Raw genomic sequence first — 19,721 nt, forward strand, 5'->3', positions numbered from 1 at the left:
GAGGCAGGATTTCACATAATCATCATAACAACACTCTTAACAGGGCAGTAGAGTTCTAATTTTCCCCTACATAACAGATGAAGAAACAAAGTTCCAGAGGTATTACATAATTTACTCAATATCATATAACCAGAAAGTAACAAAGAGCCCTAGAACCTATAGTTTTACTTCAAGCCTATAATCCTTTCCTCCCTATTTGGAAGACTCTTCTTTACATTACCATCCATGAACTTGGTGGGGCACAGAGATATGACTAAGAAAATGTCTTTCCAGAAAAAACACAATTGTCTTAAGATCCCCCCCACCAACCGAAGCTCATCAAATAATCTGAAAAGATTAATCATGAAAAGAGAAGAGACTAAAGCCATCATCACATCAAGACAGACTTTTCATTTTACTTCTGAGGATAACTCTTAAGAAATTATCTAGGAGATTTAATATTCATAATAAGATAACCTTTGTTCACAATGAAGTCTCATCCTTTACCTTCCTGCTGCCTCCCAGGAGCTCAGAGGAAATTTGTGTCCATCCCCCACTCAGTTTCCCCCTCCCCTATGAAGAGGGTACTCAAGCCTCAACCATCTCCCCATTCTTTGCTTTTCATATTTGCAGGACTCTCATGTGTCCATGCACATTGACAAATCCGTATGCCTTTTTCTCTTACTAATCTGTCTATTGACGGTCATCTCAGCAAACCCTCAGAGAGGACAGAAGGGAAGCTTCACATCTGTCCCTACAAACTGTTTCAACAGTGAAACCTAAAAAAACTTGAGTTTCCCACAGAACTCCTCATTTTTCTAGGTATGTCAGTTTAGAAAAACTTCTTTAGGAGACAGAGAATCCATAGAAGCCTCCCTCTGTCTGAAAGGACAAAGGAGAAAAAAGGGCAGTGAACCAGGTGTGGTTTACTGAGTTCATTCATCAGATTAGGCAAAATGGTGGCAACACAGACCACAAAAAAGAATGCAGCACAATATTTGGTGGCCACTCTCCCTGGTATTCATGTATTCTGGTTTCTAAAGGCATCTGATAAAAATGGCGAGACCGCTGGAAGACCATCTTTTCTTAAATGCAAACTATGCATTCGCAAGCAGCCTATCTTTCAGAAAACTTAAATCCTTTGGGCCAACTGCTTGGGTCGAATCACAACTTGAAATAGTAAGAATTTCAAATGGAAAACTAAGCTCTTTCCCTTACATGTCTGTTATCAACTGCTTGTCTTTCACCTCACAATTCACCCTGGTTGCCTGTAATGAGAAAATGGATCTGAGCTCTATAAATATTTTAACATTTCAGATGATACAACATTAAGTGTTGTCATAGAAGGCCCTAGAGATATGTGAGAGGGAAGGGTTTTGCTTCCTGGTTCCTACAGTCTCCTGCAGCTCAGATAGCTTCTCCAAAAGATGGCTTCTCTAATGACCAGCTCCCCTCATGGGCTATAGCTTCATCAGAGCAAGATTTCTGCTTCAGTGCACAGCATGCAACAGTACCCAGCAGCCAAGAGCTACCCTGGTATCCCCTCAGGAAGATATGTGGCACCAGGGCTTTTCTAAGACACCTCCCTGTGGAACAGCTTTCCCTCGGCACCCTAGAGGGCAGAATTCTGACAAGTTCTAAAGACGGATTTTCAGTTAAGTTACACTGAAATGACACCATTGCCATTCAGAAAGCCACATCATGTCCTCTCCAACAAGGTCAAGATTTAAGCCCAGGGTTGGGGTAGCAGTCTCTCACCTAAAACTACCTACCATAAAAAATAAGAGGTAGGTTTGGTAGGCCTTTTCTGGATTTTAGAGACAACGTATATACTACATCCGAATGTGCTAACTTAACTGACTACAGAGTCAGCTAGGCAGTTTCCGATTTTGAGTAAGGAACACAATATATGAAGGATCTACAGTACATTTGGTTTGGGCAGTGCAAGCTGCTCTACCACTGGGACCCATGATCCAGTAGACCTAATGTTTTGAATTGTCTGTGGGAAACAGACATGCTGTAAAAAGCCCTTTAGCCAGTGTGCACCACATTAGCTCTTGGCTATAAGAGATTAGTGCTAGAGAAGCAAGCTTTTCCCAATACTTCATAGGGCAAATTTCCAGCAAGTTACAGAACAAAGAGTTTCAGAAAGTTCTGAACAGTACCACAGTGACTTTTCTCCCACAGCCTTTGGCTCAGCCCTACAGAGAAAGGTTCCCTATTTGAGCCTCTACTCAGCCCTAAGATAAGCATTTGCTCTTTATATCTGCTATTCTTATATCACTGAGAATGTATAGTTTTTCTCTCCTGATTAGACTCATATTAATATATCTTAATAAGAAGTTGAGTGATTGTGTTCAGTCTAAGAAACCCAACACAAGAACCTAATTTAAACAAACAGGAGCTCATTTTATTTTATTTTCAATGTTTAAAACTCAAAGTCACATAAGAATGATTTAGAACAAATTTAGGCATAACACTAAGTTCCTGACAAACTTACTTATATATTCATTAATAGAGCTACTTCAGTCATGATTTGGCAAACTGTACCTTCCTTTTCCAAACATTCTATAGTCTAAAATATAGTTAATCACATGGCCAGGCATAGTGGCTCATAGCTATAATATCAACACTTTGGGAGGTCAAGGTGGGAGGATTGATTGAGGCCAGGAGTTCAAGGCCAATCTGAGTAGCATACCAAGACCCCATTTCTACAAAAAATTTAACAACAACAACAAATGAGCCTGGCATGGTGGCACGAGCCTGTGGTCTCAGCTAACTGGGAAGCTGAGGCAGGAAGATCACTTGACCCCAGGAGTTAGTTAAAAGGTTACAGAAAGCTATAATCATGCCACTGTACTCCAACCTGGGCCACAGAACAAGAACCTGTCTCTAAAAAAAATAAAAATAAAGAAGGAATATAAATTGTCTCTAAAAAATAATAAAGAATAAAAAATAAAATCAGCCCCTATAATTCAAGAAGGAGATGGAAAAAATTTAAAAAAAAAAAAATCAGCCCCTAACTTATAATCACCATTTTCAGCATTATTCTTAGTCATTACTGATCTCTCCTATTATTCAAGCTCTAAAATGCCAAAATATGGAGGCTAAAATTGCAAATAATGTTATAAAAATGATTTTCATTATCAAAAAGAGTACCTCTTACATGTAAATACTGATAATCTCACACAATTAGGTCAAGGTTATTGGCTTGACTCACTCCACATTCCAGTAAGAGACTTTATAACTCTAGCCAACTCTTAACGAAAAGGAAATCCACACAAGCTTGCAAAAGTAAGTTGGTGCAAGCTAAACAATACATCTTGGGAAATAGCTTAAAAGTACAAGAAACACATAGGAACATCTTCTATAAACAGTGTCTGAATGTCTGCTGTTCCTATTAAGTAGAAATATACTAAGGGGTTCACAATTCAACAGTTCAACAAAAACTTAAGCCTATCAAATTACAGTAAATGACTCAGAAAACAACCAAACCAACAAACAAAAAAATCCCACTGAAGCTGCTCAAGAGGGGAAGATACTAGATTTTCATATAAGTAGAAAATAACCATGAATATTTCACCCAAAAGGGGTGAGAGGTAATAGCAGATTAAGCATCAAAAAGCAAATCAGAGCTTCGTGGGGATTTTTTACTGAACTTCAAAATAATACTCTAATTTTTTTAAAAATGAAAAATAAATAATTAAATCAAAATATCACTGACAGTTAATTTCTAATGACTCCAAAATGAAATCTGTGAAATGAGTTAATAGCTCGCTTTAAGGACAGTTAAATCAGAAAAGATGCCAAAGACAAACTAGAAATTACTATACAAGTAATGTTACTGCTTAGGAGTCTCTTTAGAAAAACAAAAATGATGCTTTTACAGTCACATTTCTTTTTTTTTTTTTTAAAAAGGTTTTTCTTACTTGAGAGAGTCCAGGGGACGATGCATGTCCCGGGGGCGTTGCTGCAAGATTTGGATGCCCCTTGTTTATTTCATGTGCTGAATAAGGGGATGGGGTCGGGGTTCCCGGCTGTCTTGCTACTTGTGTTACCTGTGAGGAAATCAACATTTATTAAGAACATTATATTAATAAATCAATCTTAATAAATACAGCTGAACTATCTAATTTTTAATTGGCTTTCCTGCCTCACAACTTACACTAAAATAAGGACCACACTGAATAAACACTTAAAATTTTCAAAATTAAAAAAGATACAGAATTCTTTTAAAATATACACATGAATATTCTCATCAATTTGATAAAAGATTCTTGAAGCATGATCTCAAAACCAAAAATCCTAAAGGAAAATATATGCTACAGGAAAGAAACAATACTTAAAACTAAAAACTGCATGATACCATTTTGTAAAAGGAACAGGAAAGAAATAAATGGTTCAAAGAGGAAGGAGATGATTACATAAGAGGAAAAGGAGATTTGTAAGGATGACAGAACTGTATCATGATTATAGTGAGAATTGAATGTCTCTGTGCTTGTCAAGACTTATGGAAGTACACACTTAAAAGGTGAATTTTACTAAATTACATCTCAATAAATCTAAACCCCAATAATTGTAAGTTACTGATAGGACATAATCTCATTTTTGTCTTTAAAAATGTACATCTGGCCAAGTGCTGTGGCTCATGCCTGCCTATAATCCCAGCACTTTGGGAGGCCAAGGCAGGAAGACTGCTTAAGAACAGAAGTTTCACATCAGCATGGACAATACAGCAACATTTCATCTCTATTAAAAAAATAGCAAGGCATGGTGGCATCCACCTGAAGACATAGCTACTTGGGAATCTGAGGCAAGAGGACTGCATGAGCCCAGGAATTTAAGGCTTACAGTGAGCTATGATCACATCACTGTACTACAACCTGGGTGATAGAGGAAGACCCTGTCTCTTTAAATAAAAAAAATTTTTTAAAGAACATTTAAATATACATACACATGTGTAGGTATATTTCTACACACATATTTGTTTATGTATGCATATAATGTACACATACATCTAAAAATCTGCATACATATTTTTAAAGATCTATAAGGAGATACACCAAATGTCAACAGAAAGCATTACAGGAATTTCTTTCTTTTCATTTATATTTTCTAATATAATATAATAATCACAAATTGATACAACTGAAAAATAATCAGCATGTTTTTTTCTGTAACCAAAAATTTTATTTTCTCCATTTTTTGCAAGCAGCAAATTGCTCATCAGTCCATGACAGGTATGAAATCACTTTATTCAGACCCCTGATTTAGTGTCCACCATCAATCCTAGCCAGCTCCTCCCTCTCATAGTATAATCCAGACTAACACTGACGGTTTTGCAAACTTCCATGAATGATGGGCAGTTCTGCCCACTGCTAACATGAAAGAAGCCATTCTCCTTAAGCAATAGTTCTTAAAATTTGAGAGGAACATGAACCCTTTGCCAATCTAGCATAAAATAATGAACTTCTTCTTAGAATCGTGTTATTAAATGCATAAAATACGTAAGACTATGAAAACAAATGATCTATGTCAAAACACAGGTATAAAAATATTAAAACAAATTCCTGACATAGTAATATATGTTCTTTATTGGTAAACAGGAACTAATGACAATTGCTATCTATATTCATAATGCAAAGAAATGCTAAAATTCATCATGAGACCTATTCTCTATTTTCAGTTCTTGGTCTTCTGAATTTTATCATAAAGTTAAAATTTTCCTCTACCCAAGGAAAAAGGAAAATGGCCTGGAATTCACTCAGTCAAAAGGTATGAAGAAAATCTAGTCCCTGGTAATCTAGGCTGCAAATCCCTTATAACTCTCTAAACAGATATAAACATCTTCAATATCAGCTACCTTATCCCAATACTGAAATAAAATGGACTTACACATAACTAACAAGAACCAAAAGCTTACAGGTTAAAAGACACATATAAATGATGCTAGAATACGACCAAAGATTATGACTTAAAATAATTGTATCTAGTTTCATCCTTGTTCTTTAAATAACTTGATTATGATTTTCTTAGAAAATTTTTGTTTCCAATTTTGAGTGACTATTACATTTTATAAGGGCATAAAGTTTACCATGAAATGTTATAGCATATATAAATCTCACCAGGGAAATTTTTCAAAGGAGAAAAGTTGGACTGCTATTTAAACATATACTTTAGAAAATTAATAATCAGAAATAAAGAGTTCTTATAAGCAAATTTCTTACCAACAAAGCTTATGGATTTATATTATTTCCCATGTTTTAGAATAAATTATTTTGATATTTTGCTAAAGTAAAACCTGAACGTGAATACACATTTTTAACAATGGAAAAATTTTGCACAGTGAAATAAAATGAAAACAAAAGGAGAGCAAAGAAGTTAACTATATAAAATCTTATCTTAGACCAGTTTTCTGATTTATTCTGATAAAAAATTAAATATAAAATTTGTCCATGATAATCATAGTAAAGTTTTTAAATACTATTGACAAAAATATTAAAATACATGTTTATCAATTAAACTAACAAAAGTAAAATTTAAAAAAAGCTTTGCCCCATTACTGGCAGGGATCTAGGGAAACAGGACATAGATAAGATACTGTGAATGGATTTACCTTACTATGTTCCCAGGATTATAGAGCAATGTGTCACAAACTGCTTCAAAACCATAACCCCAAAATTATTTCACTATAGAGTACACACCCTAAAAAAAATTTCACCTCAAAAATTAGAAACTTAAAGACATACCCAGCATCATTTCAGATGACAGCAAGAAAAGCTAGAAATAGCAACCAATGGGAAAATAAAGTAACATAACTGAACTAAATATATCAAAAATATAAACATGTATAAACAGAAATAAATATATGAAATAATTAGGAATAATAAAGGAAAAATACATCTTCAGAACTGTAAAGACTGTAAGCTATGTTTCTTACAGAGCTATAAAGAGGTACTGACATATACTAAAGAATACTGAAAGAACAATTTAAATCATTACATATAAAATTAGTATGCATTGGTTTGTCCGAAAATTATTACATTGCACCATAAAACACAAATGTTTGAGAGGAAGAAAAAAGGCATTTTGCCAAAGCCAAAATTGCTATGCTCTTGCTACATAAGAAGCTTCCTAAAAGGAAACACCAATGAAAAACAACTTTCATAGGCATATGCCTATGGTATGCATTCTTTGCTACTCCTAAATAGTTCTGCCAAACTAGTAATCCTTTGGTATCAGATGTTCTAGAAGGGCACATCTTCCCAAATTTGGGGATGTCTACTAATAAAAGTAGTCTACTAATAAAAGAAAATAAGTCTATATCAAAATAATAGAAGAATTAGAATTTCTAAGAAATTCTTCCTTGAAACAGGATGTTACATATAATAAAAATCTCTCAGCTTCACTGGGCTCTATTCAATTCAAATAAGATCCTCAATTACATATGTCACAGTGCATTAGGCATCTCATATTTGCTTTTAACATATTTTTACAGGGCTTAATGTCTCTGTCACAGAAAAAGGTATACCATCATTAACTAGAAATTATACAGAATAGAAATAGTTAACAAAATATTATCCCAAAGAAATGGCACAAAGGCTAACAAAATTGTTATAGATAACAATCAAATTTACACTAAAATTTAAATACCTCTTGGCTGGGCGTGGTGGCTCACGCCTGTAATCCCAGCACTTTGGGAGGCCGAGGCGGGTGGATCACAAGGTCGAGAGATCGAGACCATCCTGGTCAACATGGTGAAACCCCGTCTCTACTAAAAATACAAAACATTAGCTGGGCATGGTGGCGCATGCCTGTAATCCCAGCTACTCAGGAGGCTGAGGCAGGAGAATTGCTTGAACCCAGGAGGCAGAGGTTGCGGTGAGCCGAGATCACGCCATTGCACTCCAGCCTAGGTAACAAGAGCGAAACTCCGTCTCAAAAAAAAAAAAAAAAAAAATTTAAATACCTCTTGCAAAATATTCCTAAATTAATAATTACTGAATTTTCTGCTCTCTAGCCAAGGGTTCTTCTCTCTGGCTAACTTGTTCAATTTCAGGTCATCCTGTTGAAATCCATCTTCTTTAAAGGTAGTAGCAAGAAGTTCTCATGCAAAGAAAACAACTTATGTTTTCCTGTTATTTGAAAGATATTGCTAATATCTCAACCATGAAGGCTGGGAGGGGGCTCAGAACAGCTGATAATAGCAACTACTTAACTACCTCCAAAGCTAAATAAATTTTTCTCTTTTCGTTAATATTAATTGTAGGCAAAATACATCAACCATTTCTTGTAGTGGAATATGTGTTTGTGTGTACTGCTTACTACGTTTAAAAGAAAATATGCCCAAGAAAAGTTTTGTTTCTTACAGACACTGTATTTTTGCATTGGTAATAATGTGGGGCTTCCAAAATTCTTATTCTCTTGCTGGTAGAAATGCAAACTGGTACAGTCACTTTTCGGAAGCAAGCTGGCATTAACTGGTAAGCTTGGAAACAGTCATACCCTATAACCCAGCCATTCCACTTCCAGGTATACATCTGGGAGAAAATAAAGAAAATGTGCACCAGGGTACATGTACAAAAATGTTCATCATTACATTGTTTTAATGACCAAAAATTGGAAACAACCCAACTGTTCATTAAGTGATCAATAATGAAATTTTCATACACAGAAAATTTTCCTATACAAAAACAGAATAAAAAACTAGTATAACACAATTTAGATGACCCTCATAAATGGTACTGAGTAAAAGATTAAGACAAATATAGAACGTATGATTCCATCTATCCAAATATCCAAAACAGGCAAAACTTAACCATATTAGTCATGTTTAGCATGTTTACATGAAGTATACATGTTTAGCAACACTATAAAGAGAAGCAGGAAATGACTTATAAAAGGCAGATAGTATTATTTCTAGGGAGAGAAGAAATTATTACAGAAAAGGTCATATAATTTTTTTCTTTTTTTAAGACGGAGTCCCACTCTTGTTGCCAGGCTGGAGTGCAGTGGTGCGATCTCAGCTCACTGCAACCTCCTGCTCCTGGGTTCAAGCGATTCTCTTACCTCAGCCTCCTGAGTAGCTGGGACTACGGGCACACCCCATCCTCCTCAGCTAATTTTTGTATTTTTAGAAGAAACAGGGTTCCACCATGTTAGCTAGGATGGTCTTGATCACTTGACCTCGTGATCTGCCTGCCTTGGCCTCTCAAAGTGCTGGGATTACAGGCGTGGAGCCACCGTGCCGTCCCATACAGTGATTTCTAAAAACTGGTTTAAAACCTTTTTTTTTTTTTTTTTGCTTTAAAATTATTTGTTAAACTCTACCTTTAAGTTTTATGTACTTTTATTAATGTGTACTTTAATCCTCTTCTACACCACCTACCTCAAAAACAAGATTAAAGACAAAACAAGCAAACTACTAACAACTGTGATAAATTATCACTTACATTGGTATGACACTATTACTCTGCAGAGTAGAAAAAAGACTTAAAAGGAAATACTGCTGCAAGAAAGAAAAGCTCTAAAATTTTGACTCTGAAAACTTCAGCTAGCTAGTGAATTTTTATTCAAGATTTCCACCAAAAAATAATCTATATAATTAATGATATTTGGTGGTTGCTAACCAATATTAACTTGAAGGACCTTTTAAAAATTTTAAGGTAAACCATAAAGATCATGAAAATTAAGATTAGTCATTAGGCATAAAGTTTATTTATCTAGCACTGACTTATTGGATTTGATTACATTCTGGCCAATTAAGAACTATATAATACATAAACCACAATTTTCAAATAATAAATAAAACGTGCAAAACAAAGTTTCCTTAATATGATGATCCTTACATGACTCCAGAGCAAGGGAAATACCCCCTGGAGGAAACATAATGAGAAAATGGGAAAAAACGGGCCAGATATAAACCACAGAAATTAAGGGCTATGGAAAACTATAGAGAATGGTCACTTTCCAGAGGACAGCAGATACTGAGATACTGTCCTGCAGTCAAGTACTGCCATGCAGAAATTCCAAATAAGCAGTGCTACTTCTTCAAAAATTTCAAGAGTAACCAAAAACAAGGCTTTCTGCATGAAATTGTTCTGACTTCCCAAACACAGTACAAGCTAAATTTAAACCACATATTAGTATACTAAATATACAGGCAGCCAAAGTGTGGACACGGCTGTAGGGGTATCTCATGATCATCATCAAATATAAACTTGATTTTTGAATTTTAAGAGATGGGTCTCACTGTACTGCCCAGGCTGGAGTGCAGTGGTGTGATCACAGCTCATTGCAGCCTCTATCTCCCAGGCTCAAGTGATCCAGCCACTTCAGTCTCCGAGTAGAGCTGGGACTACAGGTGCATGCCACCATGCCCAGTAATTTTTCTTTCTTGTTGTTGCTGTTTTTTTTTTTTTTTTTTTGTAGAAACAAGTTCTCGCCGTGTTGCCCAGTCTGGTCTCAAACTCTGAGACTCAAGTGATCTTCCCATCTCAGCTTCCTGGAGTGCCAGGTTTACAGGTATAAGCCACCACACCTGGCCAAACTTTCTATAAATACTCAGATATAAACTTGTGACTGGATTCTACATAAATAGGCATTGACTGAATACCGATATATTGTTAAATATAACACACACACAAAGCACTATGTTTTTATTGTATATATTTTATATCATATGAATAATAAAAATATACTGCTTTTAAAAGTATAGTAATTAATCAGTTACTAAAAGGATAACAGGAAACTCCAGGATTCCTATCAAGTAAATTAATTTTTCAGCAACAAATGATTCACATAAAGGTAAAAGACACATGGTTTATGTGTGAGACATCCCTTACTTTTTTAATCCCAAGATAAAGTTTATTTAGTGAGGTCATCTGAAGACATTTCAGCAGCTGCAACTCATACATGGAAATGACCAAGTTCAATTCTGGGTAGTCTGGAAGGATCCCAGAGCTTTTCTTATGTGGGTAATTTCTATACTCTATGCTCCTCAAGCAGCAGAATAGATAAGTAAAGACACTCCCTTCATTAATAATTCATATCATCCTAGTCCTTCCTTCACATCATTTATTTCCCAAAATCGACAAATACTGGGAACTAAATAAAAGTTGGTCTGCTCAACCAAAAGAAGCACTACGGTGGATACTAGCAAGTTATACTTATACATGACACTATTCAAATTTTGTTAATATCATTGCCAATCCCCAACCACTAAGAAAAAAAGAGAGAAAATAGCATTCCTCCTTGCTCTACTCTTACCTATACTTAGTATGTTGAATTACATGAAATTTCAGATTTTCAGATATTCAAGTATATTTTAACCTTAAAAAAGAAAAGGTAATTTCATATGATTCAAGCAATAATTAAAAACTCAAGCAAACACAGACCATTTATGTTCTACTACGGACTTTGTCAGCACTGGGTTTAATTATGAGGGTTGCTTTTCTTATTTAGTAACTGTCCAACAAAAACAAGAAAATGTTAACATTGGAGAATCAGTAACAATTACTAAGAAATTAAAAAATAAATGAATAAGAAACACTTCCAAAAATGTCTAGGTATCAAAAGTTAACAAAGAGTAAACCATATGTGAATCCTTGAGGGTCACAGGGCAAACTCTTTTTATTGAGACAGGGTCTATATCACCCAGGCAGAAGTGTAGTGGGCCCATCTCGGCTCACTGCAGGCTCCACCTACCTCCCAGACTCAAGTGATCTCCCTCCTCAGTCTGCTGAGTAGCTGGGACTATAGGTACCCATTACCACACCCGGCTTATTTTTTATTTTTTTGTAGAGAAGATTTTGCCATGTTGCCCAGGCTGGTCTTAAACTTCTGGACTCAAGAGGTCCACCTGTCTCAGCCCTCCAAAGTGCTGAAATTCCAGGCATGTGCCACCACACCTGGCCGAGGGTGGACTCAGAATCTCAGTATACCTGTACCTGGCACACCTTGAATAATTCCCTCCTCTGAAGAATGAGGGAGACCAATGAATATTAATAGGATATCACTGCTTTGACTAGGTAATTTATCAGTTATTTGAATTAATCAAGAAATAAATTACAAACTTAACAGCTTAAACAACATATATTTAAGTCCTTGTTGGCATGATAAGGAATTTGGGTTTTATTCTAACATGAGTGGGAAGGAACCTACTGGAAGTTTTAAGCAGGAGTATGAAAAGATCTGATGTTTTCCAAAGATCATTTTGGTTGCTCCATGAGAATAAGAACTGAAGAGTACAAGAATAGAAGCAGAGAGATTACTTAAAAACTACCATGCCAGGCCGCAGTGGCTCACACCTATAGTCCCAGCTACTTGGGAGCTTAAGGCAAGAGGGCCTGCAGTTCAGGACTTCAAGGCATCATTATCATGCCCATGAAAAGTAATTGCATTGCAGCCTGGTCAACATAGCAAGATCCCGTCTCTTAAAAAGAAACAAACAAAAAAGCTACTGCAATAATCCTGGCCACAACTGATGGTGGCTTAGAACACAGTAGTAACAACATAATTTGAGCAGGTGGGATAGAAAGGAATGTAGACTGATTCACTCATTCATTCGTTGATATATATTTATTGAGAACTTTATGACAAGCATTGTTCTAAGAGCATTGGATACATCAATGAGTAAAAAAGACTAAAATCCCTGCATTCCTGGAGTTTATAGTCTAGCTGAAATACTGCCATAATGTTTAAATAAATTATAAAGTATATTTGAAAGTGATAGCTTATGAATATCAGGGGTAGATTTTAAGTTTATGGCTTAAAAGATTAGGTAGGAATGGAAAGTATTCATAATCCAAAATGCTTGGTATCAGAAGTATTTCAGTTTTTGTTTATTTCTGAATATATGCATTGTACCAGTTCAGCATCCCTAATCCAAAACTCCAAAATCGAAATGCTCTAATGAGCATTTGCCTTGACCATCATGTCAGCACTCTATAACTTTCAGATTGTGAAGCATTTTATATTTTTGGATCAGGATGTTCAACCTGTATTACTGTGAGACAGGATTAGAGGCAGAATAGACAAAGGGAAAGGGGTAATCACAAGTAGTTTTAGATGCCTATTAGATACTCAAATGGAAATAAGTAGTGTGCTGAATATATGATTCTAAGCTCAGGAGAGCAGTCAAGGCTAGGCAAGTAAATCTAGAGGTAGGTTCTCATTACCAACATTCCACATAGCATCTAATCTAACTCTCAAAACTAGCAAATTTCAGATGAAGAAGTCTGAAACTTATGAGAAAGATGGCAAAAGGCAAAGCTAAAATTTATTTCTGGATCAATTTTGTCAATGTCAATTGTTACATACTCAAGGCTGTCCTCACTCTCCTTATGTAATCAATATGGTTTATTTCTCTGCGTGCGTGTGTTTTCTTTGGGACAGAGTCTCACTCTTTCACCCAGGCTGGAGTGCAGTGGCACCACCTTGGCTCATTGCAACCTCCACCTCCTGAATTCAAGCAATTCTCTTGCCTCAGCCTCCCAAGTAGCCGGGACTATAGGCACATGCCACCATGCTTGGCTAATTTTTGTATTTTTAGTAGAGACAAGATTTCCTCATGTTGGCCAGGCTGGTCTCGAACACCTGACCTCAAGTGATCCACCCACCTTCGCCTCCCAAAGTAGTGAGATTACAGGCCTGACTTACTGCAACCGGCCTCTCTGGTTGTTTTTTGTTTGTTTCTAAGGCAGGGTCTTGCTCTGTCACTCAGGCTGAAGCACAGTGGTGCAATCACTGCTCGTGGCAACCTCAAACTCCAGGGCTCAAGCGATCCTCCTGTCTCAGTCTCCCAAGTAGTTAAAACTACATGTGTGTACCACTACACTGGGCTATGTTCCCCCCCCCGCCCCCGAGGCAAAGTTTCGCTCCTGTTGCCCAGGCTGGAGCACAATGGCATGATTTCAGTTCACTGCAACCTCCACCTCCTGGGTTCAAGCAATTCTCCTGCCTCAGCCTCCCGAGTAGCTGAGATTACAGGCGCCTGCCACAACGCCTGGCTAATTTTTGTATATTTAGTATAGATGGGGTTTCACTATGTTAACCAGACTGGTCTTGAACTCCCGACCTCAAGTGATCCAACCACCCCAGCCTGCCAAAGTGCTGGGATTACAAGGCATAAGATACCATGCCCAGTCTAATTTTTTTTATTTTTTGGAGAGACAGGGCCTCACTATGCTGCCCAGCCTGGCTTCAAACTCCTGGGCTCAAGCAATCCTCCCACCTCAGCCTCTCAAAATGCTGGGATTACAACATAGCCACTACTCCTAGCCTCTGCTTGTAATTCTAAAAGAAAAAATCAAGATCATCAGAGAATAAATCAGTGATGTCCTAAACTAAAATTAAATCAAAGTCAGAATCTCAGAATTTCAAAATATAGGCAAAAGATGACTAAGGAACAATCAAACCAAAATCAGTACTCTCAGGATCCATATGGACCTAGCACCAGAGAGAAGACACAAACAGTACACAGATTTTTTTTTTTTTTAAATAATGGGTCTGCTGATACTGAGAATATAACGGATAGGAGATACCACACAGCAATCCAAACCAATTTGATATGATTCCTAATTTCACCTACACTGTCATCATAAATGAGTTATATGATAAATACCATAGAATATATACTTTATTTTATTGAGACGGGGTCTCACTTTGTCACCCAAGCTAGAATGCGGTGGCACAATCACAACTCACTGCAACCTCAACCTTCCAACCTCAATCCATCCTTTCACCTCAGCCTCTTGGGTAGCTAGGTCTACGGGCAAATGCTACCATATCCAGCTATTGGAGATGTATTTAAAGCACTGCTGAAAAATCAAAAGTAACCAGGTCTGAGAATATGGAAAGGTTTGGTGGCACCTGACAGACCTTGAGAACAACAAAGGTTCAATTCAGGTCAAAAGTTAGAGACTGTATCTTGTAAAGAGCATTGATTCTGCTGAGAGCGTTAAAAAAAATAGAAAATTAATGGATCCCAAGAAATTATGTGACAGTTGCTTGAACACTGTAAGAGTAAAAAATACATAACTCATTAGAGAATAAGTAAATACATTCTTAAAATATATATTTAGAAAAACAAAATTTGTTTTGAGACGGAGTCTCACTCTGTCACCAGGCTGGAGTGCAGTGGCGCAATCTCGGCTCACTGCAACCTCTGCCAACTGGGTTCAAGTGATTCTCCTGTCTCAGCCTCCCGAGTAGCTGGGACTACGTGCACATGCCACCACACCCAGCTAATTCTTGTATTTTTAGTTGAGACGGGGTTTCACCATGTTGGCCAGGGTGGTCTCTATCTCTTGATCTCATGATCCGCCCGCCTTGGCCTCCCAAAGTGCTGGGATTACAGGCGTGAGCCACCACACCCAGCCTAGAAAAATATATTTTAGAAATGAGAAGTTGCTTATGGTATAATTTTAGGTAAAGAAAGCAGGACAGGAATTTGTGGTACACTGGTATCAACTTTTTTTTTAAGTGCACAGCAAAACGACTTCAAGGATCATGTTAAAATGGGTGTTATGAGTCTTTTTTGTTAACATCATGGGTCATGTTTTTCCTGTCATACTTTTCATTTTTTGGAGTGGGGGACAGAGTCTTGCTCCGTTGCCCAGACTGGAATGCAGTGGCGCTATCTCAGCTCACTGAAACTTCCACCTCCCAGGTTCAGGCAATTCTCCTGCCTCAGCCTTCCAAGTAGCTGGGATTACAGAGGCCCGCCACCATGCCCAGCTAATTTTTTTTGGTATTAGAGACAGGGTTTCACCACCTTGGCCAGGTTGGTCTGCAACTCTTGACCTCAAGTGATTTACCTGCCTCAACCTCCCAAAGTGCTAGGATTACAGGCATGAGCCACTGTGCCCAGCCTCCTGTCATACTTTTCTCTGGATTTCCATTTTTCTAATATCTGTTAGCAAGGCACTGTGCACAGTACAAAGAGGATTCACTGCTCCCTGCCCTCAAGGTACTTATAACCTAGTGGGAAAGCTGAAAGTGAAGTCTAGTTTAAGTGCAGTGAGATAACTGCTTATAGAAGGACAGACAATGTCTTGCTATTTTTGCAAGTGTGGAGCAGCAGTCTGAAATCCAGTTAGGGAGACAGGGTTTTAGGAAATTTATCTCATGGGAGGTGAGATTTGGGCTGAATTTCTAAGGGTAAGTAGAAGGTATACAGAAGAAAAATGTTTATATGTTTAGGAGACTGGAGGAATACTAGGGAACTAAGAAAAGGTATCAAAATATTGGTTGAGTTTCGATGTCCACCTAAGATTATTAGAAAGACTGAATAACAAACAAGTAAACTTACAGCCTCAGGCTGGAATGCTGGTAGCAACCAAAAATCATAACTGCATGACAGCAAATGTAGATGCAGAAAAGTATACAGACTGGTTTAGAGTTTTATTGACACTTCATAAATATTAAGTATATTTTTGGATAAAACGTGATGTTCATCATAATGATATATTTGTGTAGTCAAGAAAAAACTTTGGATGACTGGTTCAATGATACAATATGTGCTTTGACTAAATTACAGGAGCTTGCTTTTCTTCAGTGTTACTATTTAATTTTTACTTTCTTCACTTCCAATGAAGTGTTGAACAATTTCTTTCCTCTAATTCTTTCAGCTACTCACCAATTTTTGAGTGTATTTCGTCTCTCCAGCCAAAGTGTAAGAATATAAAGTATGCGTACCCTCTTTTCCACTGTCTTTTCTCCTAAAGAACCTAACCCAACACATAACAACAATGAGAAAAGAAATCTATCCCTAAATATGACCTGGGTTGAACTTATTTTATAAAATTCCTTAGCTTCTTCTAAAAAAATAATTAGGACTCCTGATAAAATACTTGACCAATTTTCACAGATGTTAATGAGTTATCATCCAGAAAGCTTCCCACCCAATGCAGCCAAATTATCTTTAAGTCACACATTTCAATATTATACAGTCATGTGTGGCTAAACAACAAGGCTACACTCTGAGAAACACATTTTTATGTGATTTAGTTGCTGTGCAAACAGAGGGTACCTACGCAAACCTAGATGGCACAGCCTACCACCTACCTAGGTTATATGGTATAGCCTGGTGCTTGCAGGCTAAAAACCTGTACAGCATGTTACTCTACTGAATACTGTAGGCAACTGTAACACGATGCTAAGTATTTGAATATATAAATATAGAAAGCATACAGTAAAAATATGGTAGAAATCTCATGGTACCACTGGCACATTCTGTCACTATAGAATGCCTGACTGTACCTCTTTCCTTTTCTATAAATGTCTTTATCAAGAAAACAATCTCTAAATTGGTCTTTCAGAGTCTAATCCTTTAAGCAAGTTTGATATAAACACTTGACCAGCCTAGGAAACATGGCAAAACCCTGTATCTAATAAAAATTAAAAAATTAGCTGGAGGTTGTGGCAACTGAAGAGGCTGAGGTGGGAGAGGGCCAACTGAGCCCAGGAGGTCAAGGCTGCAGTGAGCCATGATCATACCACTGGGCAAGAGAGTAAGACTCTATCTCAAAAGAAAATTAATACTAACAAATAAATAAATACTTGGCACCTCATCCTGATTGATTATTCTGGATTTTTAAAAAAGTTATGGGCTGGGGGCAGGGAGAAGGATAAGGGGCCAGGCCCTGTAGACTCAGTCCACTCATTGTGGAAAAAAGAAAAAAAAAGGTAAAAAGAAAATTTTTTTTTCAATAAAGTTACTAAACAAATGGTTATTGAACAAATAAAGAATAAAAATATACCACTGATTTACATTAGATATGTAAACTATTAACACAGAAATGTTAGAGCCATAAGAAATTAACATAGTCAAAAGTTTTTTGGGATTTGTAACAGCTAAAGAATTGAAACAACTTTTAAATCTTGTATTCTGCATTCTATATGGCAATTAAGCAACCACAGAATGACAGTTTAAATGCACAAAGAACAGTTTCTAATCCTTCATAATTTCTTTCCTACAGAATTCCTCTGACAGCCAGATGTGTTTTTAAAAGATCAAAAGGGAATCATAAGAAGCTGAGGTTAAATGCTCCAGTGTCTATTAAAGTTTACAGGAAAAACTTATCTTTATATTTATGCCACCAACTTCATGACAATAATAAATCCATGCCCGGAGATACTAATGGTCTTTGTTTCTTTTTCCTTAAAATAATTAAAACTCCATTTACCACACAACTAGTTATTAACAACTAATTTCCTATGACTCATTTTAGTTAACAGTGGTCCATATCAATTGTTTTACTTTTAATAACAGTACATATACTTTGTAAAATTGCTGAGAAGGGAATATCCTGTAGTTCAAAGATAACATATTTTCATAGTTTTCTAACATTAAAGGACTTTATTAGTATTTCTACTGTTTTCTTATCCAAGAAATTCAAAAGACATTTATAACTAGCATTTAACGACAGAATACACCTTTGTATCTTTAAGGTTAATCCTTCTTTTGAAGAAAAGTAATGAAGTAAATACATATTAAATATATATATATTTTTGAGACAGAGTTCCATTCTTGTCACCCAGCAATTACGATGGCATGATCTTGGCTCACTAAAACCTCTGTTTCCTGGGTTCAAGAGATTCTCCTCCCTCAGACTCCCAAATAGCTGAGAAGACAGGAACCCACCACCATGCCTGGCTAATTTTTGTATTTTTAGTAGAGACGAGTTTTCACCATGTTGGCCAGGATGGTCTCAAACTCCTGACCTCAGCTGATGTGCCTGCCACAGCCTCCCAAAGTACTGGGGTTACAGGCAGGAGCCACCACACCCAGCTTTTATTAAATAATATTTTAATAAGCTATCTGATTTAACGTTTAATGAGCAAATTCACATTAAAAATTAACAACAAGGAATCCTAACTTTCACAAATGTCATTAATCAGCAGATACCATGAGTAGAAAAACAGACAATAAGATTTTTAATTACCAGAATACAACTGAGTACCACATATATAAATGTTTTCTAAGAAAATGCTTCAAAATAAAAGGGTAAATAAAATCTTAATATCTATCCATTTAATACACTATAAAGTCAAAATTGAGCTATTTCCAAATCCTAGGAATCAGGGTCAAAGTGCAACACAGCACCCCTGAAGGGGGAACCCCCGCATTGGTCTACACTAGAACAAGAAATCTTATCAGTGAGAGTTACTGAACGTTCTTAAAACTGCAGTTAAAAAATTAAAAATGAAAACCCCTATGTTTGTATTTTTATTGTTCTGCAAAATAGATCCATAACTTTCATCAGATTTTCAAAAGGGTCCTAATCTCCCAAAAATTTGAGTATTGCTTTTGACAGTACTTGTGATCTTAACAAAAAGAAGGGGCCGGACATGATGGCTCATGTGTGGGAGGCCAAGGTGGGTAGATCACCTGAGGTAAGGAGTTCAAGACCAGCCTGGCCAACATGGTGAAACTCTGTCTCTACTAAAAATACAAAAAATTAGCCAGGCATGGTGAAGGAACCTATAATCCCAGCTGTTCAGGAGGCTGAGGCATGAGTATTGCTTGAATCTGGGAGGCAGAGGTTGCAATGAGCCGAGATTGTACCACTGCACTCCAGTCCAGGAGACAAGAGTAAGACTCTATGTCCAAAAAAAAAAAAAAAAAAAAAAAAAAAAAGGCAGCAGCTTCCCACACAGTAAAATAAAATACTTCACATGAACTCAAACAGATCTGTATTCAAATTACATGTCTCCAAGTCCCATTTTCCTTTTTTTGT

At 36.7% G+C, this 19,721-nt stretch overlaps 1 protein-coding gene across 33 annotated transcripts in view; it reads right to left on the bottom strand.

Annotated features, from left to right (window-relative positions):
- The window catches only part of EIF4G3 (eukaryotic translation initiation factor 4 gamma 3), a 371,563-nt gene that overhangs the window by 254,630 nt on the left and 97,212 nt on the right, over positions 1-19,721 (bottom strand). For 32 of the 33 annotated variants that reach the window (XM_074380218.1, XM_074380217.1, XM_039473805.2 and 29 more), the window contains one exon: positions 3,909-4,037. Coding sequence is in view for 5 of the 33 variants with exons in the window: in XM_074380213.1 (XP_074236314.1) it covers positions 3,909-4,037 (129 nt within the window). In the remaining 28 variants the exon portion in view is untranslated. Of the gene's footprint in view, positions 1-3,908; positions 4,038-7,632; positions 7,710-19,721 lie in introns of those variants that run through there. The other variant, XM_074380216.1, reaches the window with a different exon arrangement.

Source organism: Saimiri boliviensis, chromosome 11 (assembly GCF_048565385.1).
Source record: "Saimiri boliviensis isolate mSaiBol1 chromosome 11, mSaiBol1.pri, whole genome shotgun sequence".
NCBI classification, from domain to species: Eukaryota; Metazoa; Chordata; class Mammalia; order Primates; family Cebidae; genus Saimiri; species Saimiri boliviensis.